The sequence below is a fragment of the Ovis canadensis genome, chromosome 20 (assembly GCF_042477335.2).
Source record: "Ovis canadensis isolate MfBH-ARS-UI-01 breed Bighorn chromosome 20, ARS-UI_OviCan_v2, whole genome shotgun sequence".
Taxonomy (NCBI): Eukaryota; Metazoa; Chordata; class Mammalia; order Artiodactyla; family Bovidae; genus Ovis; species Ovis canadensis.
In genome coordinates this window covers 45,176,495-45,189,465 of record NC_091264.1, presented here as the reverse complement: position 1 = coordinate 45,189,465, position 12,971 = coordinate 45,176,495, and the positions used below count along the sequence as shown (strand labels likewise).

At 37.7% G+C, this 12,971-nt stretch overlaps 1 protein-coding gene across 1 annotated transcript; it reads right to left on the bottom strand.

Annotated features, from left to right (window-relative positions):
* Positions 1-1,353: 1,353 nt before the first annotated feature.
* Positions 1,354-2,283, bottom strand: LOC138425620 (putative olfactory receptor 2W6). Its single transcript, XM_069563744.1, has one exon. It carries the CDS (start codon positions 2,281-2,283, stop codon positions 1,354-1,356), a length of 930 nt encoding a protein of 309 aa, XP_069419845.1.
* Between the last annotated feature and the right edge of the window lie 10,688 nt (positions 2,284-12,971).

Genomic DNA, 12,971 nt, shown 5'->3' with positions numbered 1-12,971 from the left:
TCTAACACAATAAAATACTCCAGTGGAAAGAAACTGGAAAGAACTTTGAAGTTTTCACCAAAATTAAGATTTTTATTAGCAACTCAGTACTTGGAATGGTGCTAAGAAAGACTAAAATAAATAGCCCTATCATCGAGGAACTTACAATCTAATAGGAAACATAAGAAACCTAAATATAATAAAATTAACTAGAAGAATGATCATTTCATTGTATAAAAATACAATAGTTTAGAATAAGTGACAGAGCATTTTAAAATCAAAGAGTCCCAGATAATTTTAAAAATATTAAAGAATCTGCCTGCAATGCAGGAGACCTGGGTTTGATCCCTGGGTTGGGAAGATCCCCTGGAGGAAGGCATGACAACCCATTCCAGTGTTCTTGCCTGAAGAATTCCATGGACAGAGGAGCCTGGTGGGCTACAGTCCATGGTGTCACAAAGAGTCAGATATGATAGAGCCACAAAGCACACACACACATCATATTAGAGTTGACCACTGAAGCACGGGAAGGATTTGGCCGGGCATTTGCACAGGGCAATGTGGGAAAGGGTGATGTCATCGTATTAATAATAAAGAAACATTACGGAGAATGGTGAGAATGCTCACATGGAGTCTACGGCATATCAGCATGATGAAAGAATGTACAAACAAAGGATACAGGCTGGAGCTGGTTATTAGGTCACCCCTACACGCACCACTCTAACAAAGGCACTGTTAGTGGATAATGGAAAAGGTTCAGATATGTATACACACTTCTGAATTCCAGTTATCTTCTCTGTGACTCAGGCTCATTTACATAGGAGCGCTTGACCATAGTAGTAGCAGTGTTAGTCTCTCAGTCGTGTCTGACTCTTGGCGACCTCTGGGACTGTAGTCCGCCAGGCTCCTCTGTCCATGGGATTTCCCAGGCAAGAATACTGGAGTGGGTTGCCATTTCCTACTCTAGGGGATCTTCCCGACCCAGGGATCCAACCAGGTCTCCCACATTGCAGGCAGAATCTTTACCATCTGAGCCACCAGGGAATAGTTTTGCCATTTAAAAAATCAGGATGAAAATAGCTACAAAGTTTTTTATTAAGAGGCTTGAAACTATCTACTCAGTTTTACAACTTAGGATATATAGTGGGCTTCCCTGGTGCCTCACACGGTAAAGTTACATCCATATTGTGTGTACCTAAGGTTTTGGGTTGATTCACCTTGACTCTGGATACACCTCAGTGTATTTATCCACATTAAAAAAACAAATCCAAGAATGTTTGATACATTGGCTAAAGTTATCTTAAGCACAAAATAAACAGTAATGTTTGGGGAAAAAATTTCCTAGAACATTATAACTTAGCATACCTCTGTATTTCACTGTTGCCTCCCCAAAACCTTTTTCAGCGCCCCTTTCACCTCCTTATTCCTTAAGGTGTAGATGAGTGGATTCAACATGGGAGTCACCAGGTTGTAGAAGAGGGTGAGAAACTTGCCTTGGTCTTGGGAAGAGCTGTTTCCTGGCTGCATGTACATATAGATGATGCTCCCATAGAACAAGGAGACCACAGTGAGGTGGGAGCTACAGGTATTGAAGGCCTTCCGGCGCCCAGCAGCTGACTTGATCCTCAGCACAGCTGCTGCGATGTAGCCGTAGGAGACAAGAATAAGAGTGAGGGGCAGTAGGACAATGAGAACGGCAAAGGTGAAGGCCAGCATTTCCACTGCGCGAGCGTCCACACAAGCCATCTTGATCAGGGCCGGCATTTCACAGAGGAAATGGTTAACTCGTCGCTGACCACATCTGGAGAGAGTCATTGTCAGTGGGGACATGACGATGGCATTGACCAGTCCGCTTCCCCAGGCCACAGCCACCAGGCGTAAGCACAGCTGGGGGTGCATAATGACCGGATAATGCAAGGGCTTGCAGACTGCAGCATAGCGGTCATAGGCCATGATAGCCAGAAGGAGGCACTCGACTCCTCCAACAGAAAGGAAAGAGAAGAGCTGGACAACACAGCCCGCATAGCTGATGGTCTTATCAGGGCCCCAGAGGTTAACCAGCATCTGGGGGACACAGCTAGTACTAAAGCAGAGATCTAAAAAGGAAAGATTTGCCAGAAAGAAGTACATTGGCGTATGAAGTCGAGAGTCTAATATACACACAAGGATTATGGCTGAATTTCCCAGGACAGCCACTGAATACAGAGTAAAATTTACTATGAAGAGCACCATCTCCAGCTTGGGACGATCAGAGAAGCCCACTAAGATAAAACCATACTCTGAGCTGTCATTGGATTTTTCCATTGCCTTCTTTTTGTATCATCCGTATAACTGGTAAGAATGAAATAAAGAATACTTAATCTTTATTTTCTGAAAACCATTGAAAATCAGGATTTTTAAGGAACATGTAAGACATCAAGTCCCATAGCCCATTCAATATTTGAATAGCTTCTGCCCAGGCACATAATTTGTTTATCATTTGTTCAAACACATAGGCAGATTATTTCATTGTTGGAAAATTCAGAACGAGAATCAATAACTTTTTATCAAGTAGTAAATTTCCCCTTATTCATAAACTAAAGTATTTTAATCTTATTGAGCATATATCATATCTTAACATCTCTTAATATGACCATCATTAAAATATTTTAAACGAGTTACCACACCTAAATTTTCTTTAGACCAAAGCATTCAGTTTCCTTCAACCATTCTTATAACAAGGTTATCAGGTATATTATCACCTTAGTAGATGTTTTCCAAATATCCTAAATGTTGACAATGACCTTCTGAAAATCTGACAACCAGGACTAATCTCAGTATCCAAGACATGATTTGAAAATCACAAAAAAACTGCCTACCTGGATTATTATAATCTTATTAATGTTGTTTAAGTATGTATTTACTTCATAGTGTCATTATTTTCACTTAGATTATTATTGTATCTGCTAAAGATTCCAGTTCTTCCTGTGAAATGCTGTCAACTCAGATCTCTCTCATTAATTTCTTTGAAAGAAATAGAATTCTGCAATCTAAATGCCTAGAGTCAAAGAGGACATTCTATCCAGTAATAAAATGACAACTTTCGGTATAATCTCTTGGGCTTTTAGAAACATCAGAACAACATGATTATCTTGCAGAAGAGAAGTGCATGGTGATAAGGATGAATGGAGAAAAAAGGAAAGATAGTGCAGTACATAAAAAGTAACTTTAAAAAGTAAAAAAAAAAAAAAAGATTGACCCTAATATGGCTAAGAAGAATAAAGAGAGTCTTGAATCCATAAAAGACAGATTTTTATTCAGAATAAAGAGCATTAGGGTAATAATGAAACTAAATATCACAATTATTTTTTTTAATAATTACAACTGAAAGAAAATTTAAATTTAGAGTACATTTACTTTAAGTATGAACGTAACTTCTTTCTTCTGATTTCTTGTTGAAAATGCCCACATTTTCTTCTTGATGATTATGAAGAAAAATAAAATTTTGTTTTGTTTAAAAAAAAGAAAACTGTTAAAATTTTAAGAGTTCCTAAAATTCAGCTATCTGAAAACTCAAAATCTATGTCTACCATAATTTTTTTTCTACCACAATTTATAATACCATTAACTAGTGTTATTGTCATAAAAACTATATACCCTGTGTTAGGGAAGTATGGTAAAATTTTTAAAAAATGTTATCGAAAGAGTTCCTCCTGTAAAGACTGTATCCACAGAAGAATAAAGTGAGAAATTTAATTATTCTGTGACATCAAACACATGCTTACCTAAGAAATTAGAAATGTTGAATTTTTTTCTTTTTAAGTTTTAGTTGGGTGATTACTGAGGGATTTCCATGAAAAGGAGACAAATGTAAAAAAAAAAAAAAAGAACAGTGGGCACAGAAGAAAACACACCTCGAACTCTTAGTCCTGTTGATTCTTTGATAACTTAGGCATAAATAACAAGAGTAAAGTTATTAAATGAATATTATAAAATATCTAGATTGCTGTGTGATTTAGGGGATCAAGACAATTAATAATAATATATTCAATTAGTAGGCTTGGAAAAAATAAAGCAGAGTAGCGCATATCATAGCCACACATATTTTGATTTTCTAATAAAAAGCTTATTTTTGGTGAAAACTTCTCAACTTCAAAGTTATTATAGCAAATTTATTTTCCACAGCCAAATACAGTATACCAAAGTACAAGAAAGAATTTTTTTCTTAATTTTCCAGTTATTTAGGCTTACCTGTTTTCAGCTTTCCCAAGTGATCTAGGGAAACCACATATTAATACTTTTTCCCCCTGGTTGGGATTTGTTATAGGGATTTTATGGAGATTATGCAGTTAATATAGTTAGAAAGTAACAATAGGGTGATATGAGACTAATGCACCAGAAATTATATAGAAATGGTTACAAAGATCTTAACTTTGTCAAGAAAGGGGATGACAATTGAGCTCTGAATTGTCTCCCACGCATTGGAGTCTTGTTTCTTCCTGAAGGTAAGAGTTGTAAAGGCTGTGAGAATTCCTTTTCTTATAATTTGAGTAAAGTGATGGAGTAATGGTGTATCACTACCTCATAGAAAAGGCAAAGTGGAATAAGTGCCCTTTGGCAGTTAAATTATGGAGAAACGAGGCAATTGAAATAGAAAATAGCATTAGTATTCCTTCCATCTGCCTGCCGTTTGGGCCAAATACCCAGCCTGCAGGAGGCCTTCAGGAGCTGTCAGCTAAAGCCCCCAGAAAATAAGCAGTGCAGCTGAGGACACTCTTGTAGACCCAGATTGAAAAACAAAACAAAACAAAACAAAAACAACAAAAAAACACCAAAACAAACCAACCAGAGGACTAATTTCTTAGCATCCAAAATGGTGCCTGAAAGCAAGCATAACATACTTTCTTATTGAGATCATGGGGACTGAACACTCCTTTGGGTAATTAGCTGGGCTGTCAAAGGGAATAGAGTGTATTCTTAGGGGTAATCTTGCAATAATAGCAGATGATTGAGAATCAAACCTCTTAGGTTCTTTTCTTGCTTTCTGACTGGGACCACAATTGTCCATATCCTCACAATTTGAGCCTTTATTTCTGTAGAAAAGTTTACCTTGTATTTGGTGGGGCAAAAAAATCAAGCTTGGAATATAGTACAAATATGAACAGCTTTTGGAAAACTTTTTATTCTTAAATTGAAATGAGACTTAGTCTTTTGTCTAAGGAAAGAATTTGAAAGTCTAATTTCTTTCTATTTTAATCAGTTTTTAAAAAGATGATCCAAAAATCATGTTATGTTTCTTTTTGTCACTTGACTTATAACTTTTATTTTTACTTAGATTGGTAAACTTACTGGAATATAGTAAATATAGAATAAATATATGAGATTTGGTTGAGTGTTGTTCTTTAAATTGCATTCAGAGGAAACATGGAAACCACATTGATTATCTTTTGGAGAAGATAAAATTGTGGCTCTCCCCACTCCAAACCCCCAAAATGATAACATCATTTCCACAATCAGTGAAATGAAAGCTTAAACAATTCCCTTAAGGGTGGTGCAAAACCTGAGAATAAGCACTAATCATAGTCACTGATGTGACCCATTCGAGCTTACATATTTTCCCCAACCTGAAGTTATTTAAAACTCATTGGTGGTGGTGGTAGTGGTTTAGTCACAGCATGGCTCATAGCTTCATTGAGTTCTCCAAGCCCCTTTGCCATAACAAGACAGTGATACATGAAGGGGAACCTCTATACTTAAATAACTACAATCACAACAATGAGATATTACTTTTCTCTGATTGTATTGCAAATACCTTTCAGCTTGGTAACACTCAGAGTTTGTGAAGATATAACAAAATGGCACTCATACCTTGCATTTGGTTTACATTTTTGGAGGATAATTTTGCCAAATTACAGGTCTTTGATTCATTAATTTCACTTCATGGGATTAACCATTCGGGTTGCCTTCCTAAGTGTACATAAAGTTCTGTGTAGCACAGTTACATTGTAGCTAAAAAAGGGAACAGACTAAATGTCCATTGGCTGAATCAGTTCAGTTCAGTTCAGTTCAGTCGGTCAGTGGTGTCTGACTGTTTGCAACCCCATGAACCTCAGCACTCCAGGACTCCCTGTTTATCACCAACTCCTGGAGTCCACCCAAACCCATGTCCATTGAGTCAGTGATGGCATCCAACCATCTCAACCTCTGTCCAGTTCTCCTCCTGCCCTCAATCTTTCCCAGCATCAGTGTCTTTTCAAATGAGTCAGCACTTCACATCAGGTGGCCAAAGTATTGGAGTTTCAGCTTCAGTATCAGTCCTTCCAATGAACACCCAGGACTGATCTCCTTTAGGATGGACTGGTTCGATCTCCTTGCAGCCCACAGGACTCTCAAGAGTCTTCTCCAACACCAAGGTTCAAAAACATCAATTCTTTGGTGCTCAACTGTCTTTATAGTCCAACTTTCACATCCATATATGACTACTGGAAAAACCATAGCCTTGACTAGATGGTCCTTTGTTGACAAAGTAATGTCTCTGCTTTTCAACATACTATCTAGGTTGGTCATAACTTTCTTTCCAAGGAGTAAGCGTTTTTTAATTTCATGGTTGTAATCACCATCTGCAGTGATTTTCGAGCCCAGAAAAATAAAAGTCAGTTACTGTTTCCACTATTTCCCTGTCTATTTCCCATGAAGTGATGGGACCAGATGCCATGATCTTCGTTTTCTGAATGTTGAGCTTTAGGCCAACTTTTTCACTCTCCTCTTTCACTTTCATCAAGAGGCTTTTTAGTTCTTCTTCACTTTCTGCCATAAGGGTGATGTCATCTGCATATCTCAGGTTATTGATATTTCTCCCAGCAATCTTGATTCCAGCTTGTGCTTCTTCCAGCCCAGCGTTTCTCATGATGTACTCTGCATAGAAGTTAAATAAGCAGGGTGACAATATACAGCCTTGACATACTCCTTTTCCTATTTGGAACCAGTCTGTTGTTCCATGTCCAGTTCTAACTGTTGCTTCCTGACCTGCATACAGGTTTCTCAAGAGGCAGGTCAGGTGGTCTGGTATTCCCATCTCTTTCAGAATTTTCCACAGTTTATTGTGATCCACACAGTCAAAGGCTTTGGCATAGTCAATAAAGCAGAAGCAGATGGTTTTCTGGAACTCTGTAGCTTTTTCAATGATCCAGTGGATGTTGGCAATTTGATCTCTGGTTCCTCTGCCTTTTCTAAAACCAGCTTGAACATCTGAAAATTCATGGTTCCCATACTGTTGAAGCCTGGCTTGGAGAGTTTTGAGCATCACTTTACTAGCGTGTTAGATGAGTGCAATTGCAGTTTGAGCATTCTTTGGCATTGCCTTTCTTTGAGTTTGGAGTGAAAACTGACCTTTTCCAGTCCTCTGGCCACTGCTGAGTTTTCCAAATTTGCTGGCATATTGAATGCAGCACTTTCACAGCATCATCTTTCAGGATTTGAAATAGCTCAACTGTAATTCCATCACCTGCAGTAGGTTTGTTTGTAGTGGTGCTTTCTAAGGCCCACATGACTTCACATTCCAGGATGTCTGGCTCTAGGTGAGTGATCACACCATCATGATTATCTTGGTCATGAAAATCTTTTTTGTACAGTTCTTCTGTGTATTCTTGCCACCTCCTCTTACTAGCACTCTGTCTATCATATCTAGTCCCTTAAATCTATTTCTCACTTCTACTGTATAGTCATAAGTCAAACCACTTCAGCATTCTTACCTTGAGAACCCCATGGACAGTATGAAAAGGCAAAAAATAGGACAACTGAAAGATGAACTCTCCAGGTTGGCAGGTGCCCAATATGCTATTGGAGATCAGTGGAGAAATAACTCCAGAAAAAATGAAGGGATGGATGGAGCCAAAGCAAAAACAATACCCAGTTGTGGAAGGGACTGGTGATAGAAGCAAGGTTCGATACTGTAAAGAGCAATATTGCATAGGAACCTGGAATGTTAGGGCCATGAATCAAGGCAAATTGGAAGTGGTCAAACAGGAGATGACAAGAGTGAACATCGACATTCTAGGAATCAGCAAACTAAAATGGACTGGAATGGGTGAATTTAACTCAGATGACCATTATATCTACTACTGTGGGCAGGAATCCCTTAGAAGAAATGGAATAGCCATCATAGTCAACAAAAGAGTCCAAAATACAGTACTTGGATGCGATCTCAAAAACGACAGAATGATCTGTGTTTGTTTCCAAGGCAAACCATTCAATAGCACAGTAATCCAAGTCTATGCCCTGACCAGTAACGCTGAAGAAGGTGAAGTTGAACAGCTCTATGAAAACCTACAAGACCTTCTAGAACTAACAACCAAAAAAGACGTTCTTCATTATGGGGACTGGAATGCAAAAGTTGGAAGTCAGGAAACACCTGGAGTAACAGGCAAATTTGGCCTTGGAGTACAGAACAAAGCAGGGCAAAGGCTAATAGAGTTCTGCCAAGAGAACACACTGGTCATAGCAATACCTTCTTCTAACTACACAAGAGAAGACTCTACACATGGACATCACCAAATGGTCAACACCTGAATCAGATTGATTATATTCTTTGCAGCCAAAGATGGAGAAGCTCTATATAGTCAGCAAAAATAATACAGGGAGCTGACTGTGGCTCAGATCATGAACTCCTTATTGCCAAATTCAGACTGAAATTGAAGAAAGTGGAGAAAACCACTAGACTATTGGCTGTTCAGTTCAGTTCAGTCGCTCAGTCGTGTCCAACTCTTTGCGACCCCATGAATCGCAGCACACCAGGCCTCCCTGTCCATTACCAACTCCAGGAGTTCACTCAGACTCACGTCCATTGAGTCGGTGATGCCATCCAGCCATCTCATCCTCTGTTGTCACCTTCTCCTCCTGCCCCCAATCCCTCCCAGCATCAGAGTCTTTTCCAGTGAGTCAACTCTTCGCATGAGGTGGCCAAAGTACTGGGGTTTCAGCTTTAGCATCATTCCTTCCAAAGAAATCTCAGGGCTGATCTCCTTCAGAATGGACTGGTTGGATCTCCTTGCAGTCCAAGGGACTCTCAAGAGTCTTCTCCAACACCACAGTTCAAAAGCATCAATTCTTCAGCGCTCAGCCTTCTTCACAGTCCAACTCTCACATCCATACATGACCACAGGAAAAATCATAGCCTTGACTAGACAGACCTTAGTCGGTAAAGTCATGTCTCTGCTTTTCAATATACTATCTAGGTTGGTCATAACTTTTCTTCTAAGGAGTAAGTGTCTTTTAATTTCATGGCTGCAGTCACCATCTGCAGTGATTTTGGAGCCCCCCAAAATAAAGTCTGACACTGTTTCCACTGTTTCCCCATCTATTTCCCATGAAGTGATGGGACCGGATGCCATGATCTTCATTTTCTGAATGTTGAGCCTTAAGCCAACTTTTTTACTCTCCTCTTTCACTTTCATCAAGAGGCTTTTTAGCCCCTCTTCACTTTCTGCCATAAGGGTGGTGTCATCTCCATATCTGAGGTGATTGATATTTCTCCCGGCAATCTTGATTCCAGCTTGTGTTTCTTCCAGTCCAGCGTTTCTCATGATATACTCTGCATGTAAGTTAAATAAGCAGGGTGATAATATACAGCCTTGACGTCCTCCTTTTCCTATTTGGAACCAGTTGGCTGTATAGTGGTTAAATAAATATTTGCAGAGTTGTAAAGTAACAGAAAAATCACACATAAAAAAAAACCCTGGTGTGTTTTATTGATATGGAAGGCAATATTTAAGTATATTTTAAGCATATTCTGTATTAAATATTTTAAACATATGTCTTAACTATATTGAACATACTAAAATTATATTAAATTTAAATTATATTTAAAACAATATGTTTAAATTAATAAAAGTATTAAACTATAATCATTTTAAGTATATAAAATAAACTTTTTAAAGTTTCGAAATTTCAGATATAATGCATTCCCATTTCTATGGTTTACATAAATATGCAAAGATAATTGGAGAGTTTGAAGAAAGTGGATTTTCAATCTTCTAAATTAAAAAAAGTTAATAAAACCATATAAAAATGTAACATATAATCATGAGTACATGTTACCTTAACATTTAAAAGGGTTAAATAAAATTTTGGAAATGAATAAAAGTAATTTGACTGAAGTTTAATATTTAGGTTAGTCTCTAGAACAATTGTAACCTCCCAAAGAATACCAACATTTGCACCACATCCCTAAAGTATAAAAATTATTACAAGAAGTTGCAGACATGTGGTATAGAGCCCATGATTTTGCTTTGTAAAACAGAATCACATTGATCCAGAGCTCCACTGCTGCCCAGTTTTCTGACCCACATTAATGTAACCACATAATTAAATTCATCACCTCATTATTTCCTCACAATACCCAGGAATTTGGTAGGGAATAAATATTTTGGCTCTTTCAGTTTGACATTTAGATAGAGAAAACATATGATTTTCAAAATCAAAGCAGGAAAATGATTTGTAGATCTGAGACCAAAAATCTATTGCACTAAAAACTTTCATCTCCCTGTAAATTAAACTTCACTTTGATTCTGTAAGCTCAAATGGAACTTGTAAGCAAAAAATATTTTTAAACAGATAGCTAGGTTTTTAAAAAAAGAAAACACATTAGCTTGATTTCCTTCTTGGTATTTTTCAAGGTACCAGTGTGAATAAGCTTGGGAAAAGGTTAGATGTAATAGTCTATTGCTTTCTATGATTAAGTATTTTGCAGTTGTTTATATGAACATAAAATTGATAAATCCAAACAACCAAAAAGAAATGCAGGCTTTTGTTTGAGTCATTTGCTTTCTTCTTGTCTTCTAAGTGAAAAGAAAATATAACCTGCCAATTATTTCACTGAACAAGTGACTTATTTGTCTTAACAGTTATGTTCTAAAGGAGATCAGAAAGAAGAGATGAAATTATAGATTGAAAAAACTGAAGAATGTGAAATGTTTGGATCTATTGCGAAAAGTAGTTTCTCTTAGGCCATTTCCATTTTCTTGTAATATTCACACATGGCCACATTCACTTATGTGTTTCCCTCTGGATGATTACAGAAAATCTGAAGGGATTCTTAAGGTCATGATGAGTTCAATGAGTACTATTTACAACGAGAGCAAGAGGGAGAGCGATTTTCAACTTCTGCTGCTCTTTACACAAGTTGGAAGGAAAACAAGGCCCTAGAGATCTCATTATAAAGACAGAATTGGACTACTGATAACCATGATCTTGATTTCTCTATGTCCACAGGGATTCAGCTCTTTGAACAGGAGAGCTGATTAACATGCTCTCCCCATGCTGCATGCAGTTATTAAAAAGTTTCAAATGAGTTTCATTATCACTCACAAAATGGAGCAATCTCTAGGGTTACGTCTTAGTGGAGAATCAGTCAGTTAAGGACCGATTGCAGTGGAAAGCTAACGTGACTCAGCTCTCATCACTGTTGTTTCCCTTTGCTTTACAGTTGCCTCTAAGAGCTACTCAGCAGCCCTGAGGATTTACCCAACAACATCATGCACATCATCAGATCTCAACTTTCCCAAAATAATGATCCCTTTGCTTGTAAATGGCATTTCGTTGAGCAGGGATTTAGTGGGAGTTTCTAGGAGACCTATTCTCTGATCAGTGACTTTTTGTAGTTCTTTTGTGCTTAATCTTCAGCAGCAATTTCCATAAAAACTCCCAGTGCAGAATTACTCTGGGGATTCAGTAAACTTTTATTTATCAAACATATTTACTTAGACATTATGAAAGACAGTTGATATATAAGTAAATGTTATGTTACCTGTCTTTGAGGATTTCATAAGGAAAGTAAGGAGGATGATAAAGAAAAGTTACAACATTGTGCCAAAATTACCACCCTATGTAAGACAGAGAAAGAGGTGAACACTGTGTTAATTATTCTATTATATTTTTTGATCGCACATAATTTTCCTACTCTAAAATATGCTTATATCTCATTAAGCATTGTGTTTACTACTGTATTCCCAGTGCCTAGCAAAGTTAGTGCTTGGTCATTACTCAGTAATTGTCAATTATTTCAGTCAATCTATAAGGTGCTAGTATATATAACATGCTGAAGACTTGCTGTCTTTTACAATGAACATTTTGGATAAAAAAGGTATAGGTAATTTTTAAAGGAGTAGGCTCTAAGGGCAAAAAGGTATTGGCTTGCTTCACCAATTAGAATAATAAATAATGCACTGAATAAATCATTATAGTAAAGAATTTACTTCTGGTGGGAATGGATGTTAGTTGCCTATGAGGGTTATGAACAACAGAGTGTCGAAGTATATCACTGTTGTTTATTGCTGTGAGGTCCAGGATAAACCTATACCTCTAGTTCTAGGTTTTCTCACTAGTGAAATAGGAGTGTTACATGAGTTAGAGTAGGAATGAGGCCTTGACCATGTAATCTTCTGTTATGGGCTTTATGACTTGAAGGACCTTTTAACTTATAGGATATTGACTAATTCTAGGAAGAGGTATTAAGGATCTATTTGAATCTTGATGGGAGGTGTGCTATGAATTCTGCCAACATCAGTTGGAGATTTTTCCCATAAAGAAGGTGGTAGGTGATTTCATTCAGGACAAATGAACAGTGCTTCCAAAATCAGTTCTAATCCTGTCAAAGAATGACAAATAAAAGATGTCTAAGAAGCATTTAACTCACCTGGTTGATTACTTTGATGACAAGTGTCCATTTCTACAACTGTTTTCCCCTTTTGAGAGAAATTTTGGCATGATACTTCTCTTAGAAATCTCAGCCTAATAAATGGATAGAATGGAGGTAAGAGTCTATCTCTCTATGCTGCTGTTGCTAAGTCACTTCAGTCGTGTCCGACTCTGTGCGACCCCATAGATGGCAGCCCACCAGGCTCCCCCATCTCTGGGATTCTCCAGGCAAGAACACTGGAGTGGCTTGCTATTTCCTTCTCCAATGCATGAAAGTGAAACATGAAAGTGTATTCGCTGAGTCATGTCCGACTCTTAGC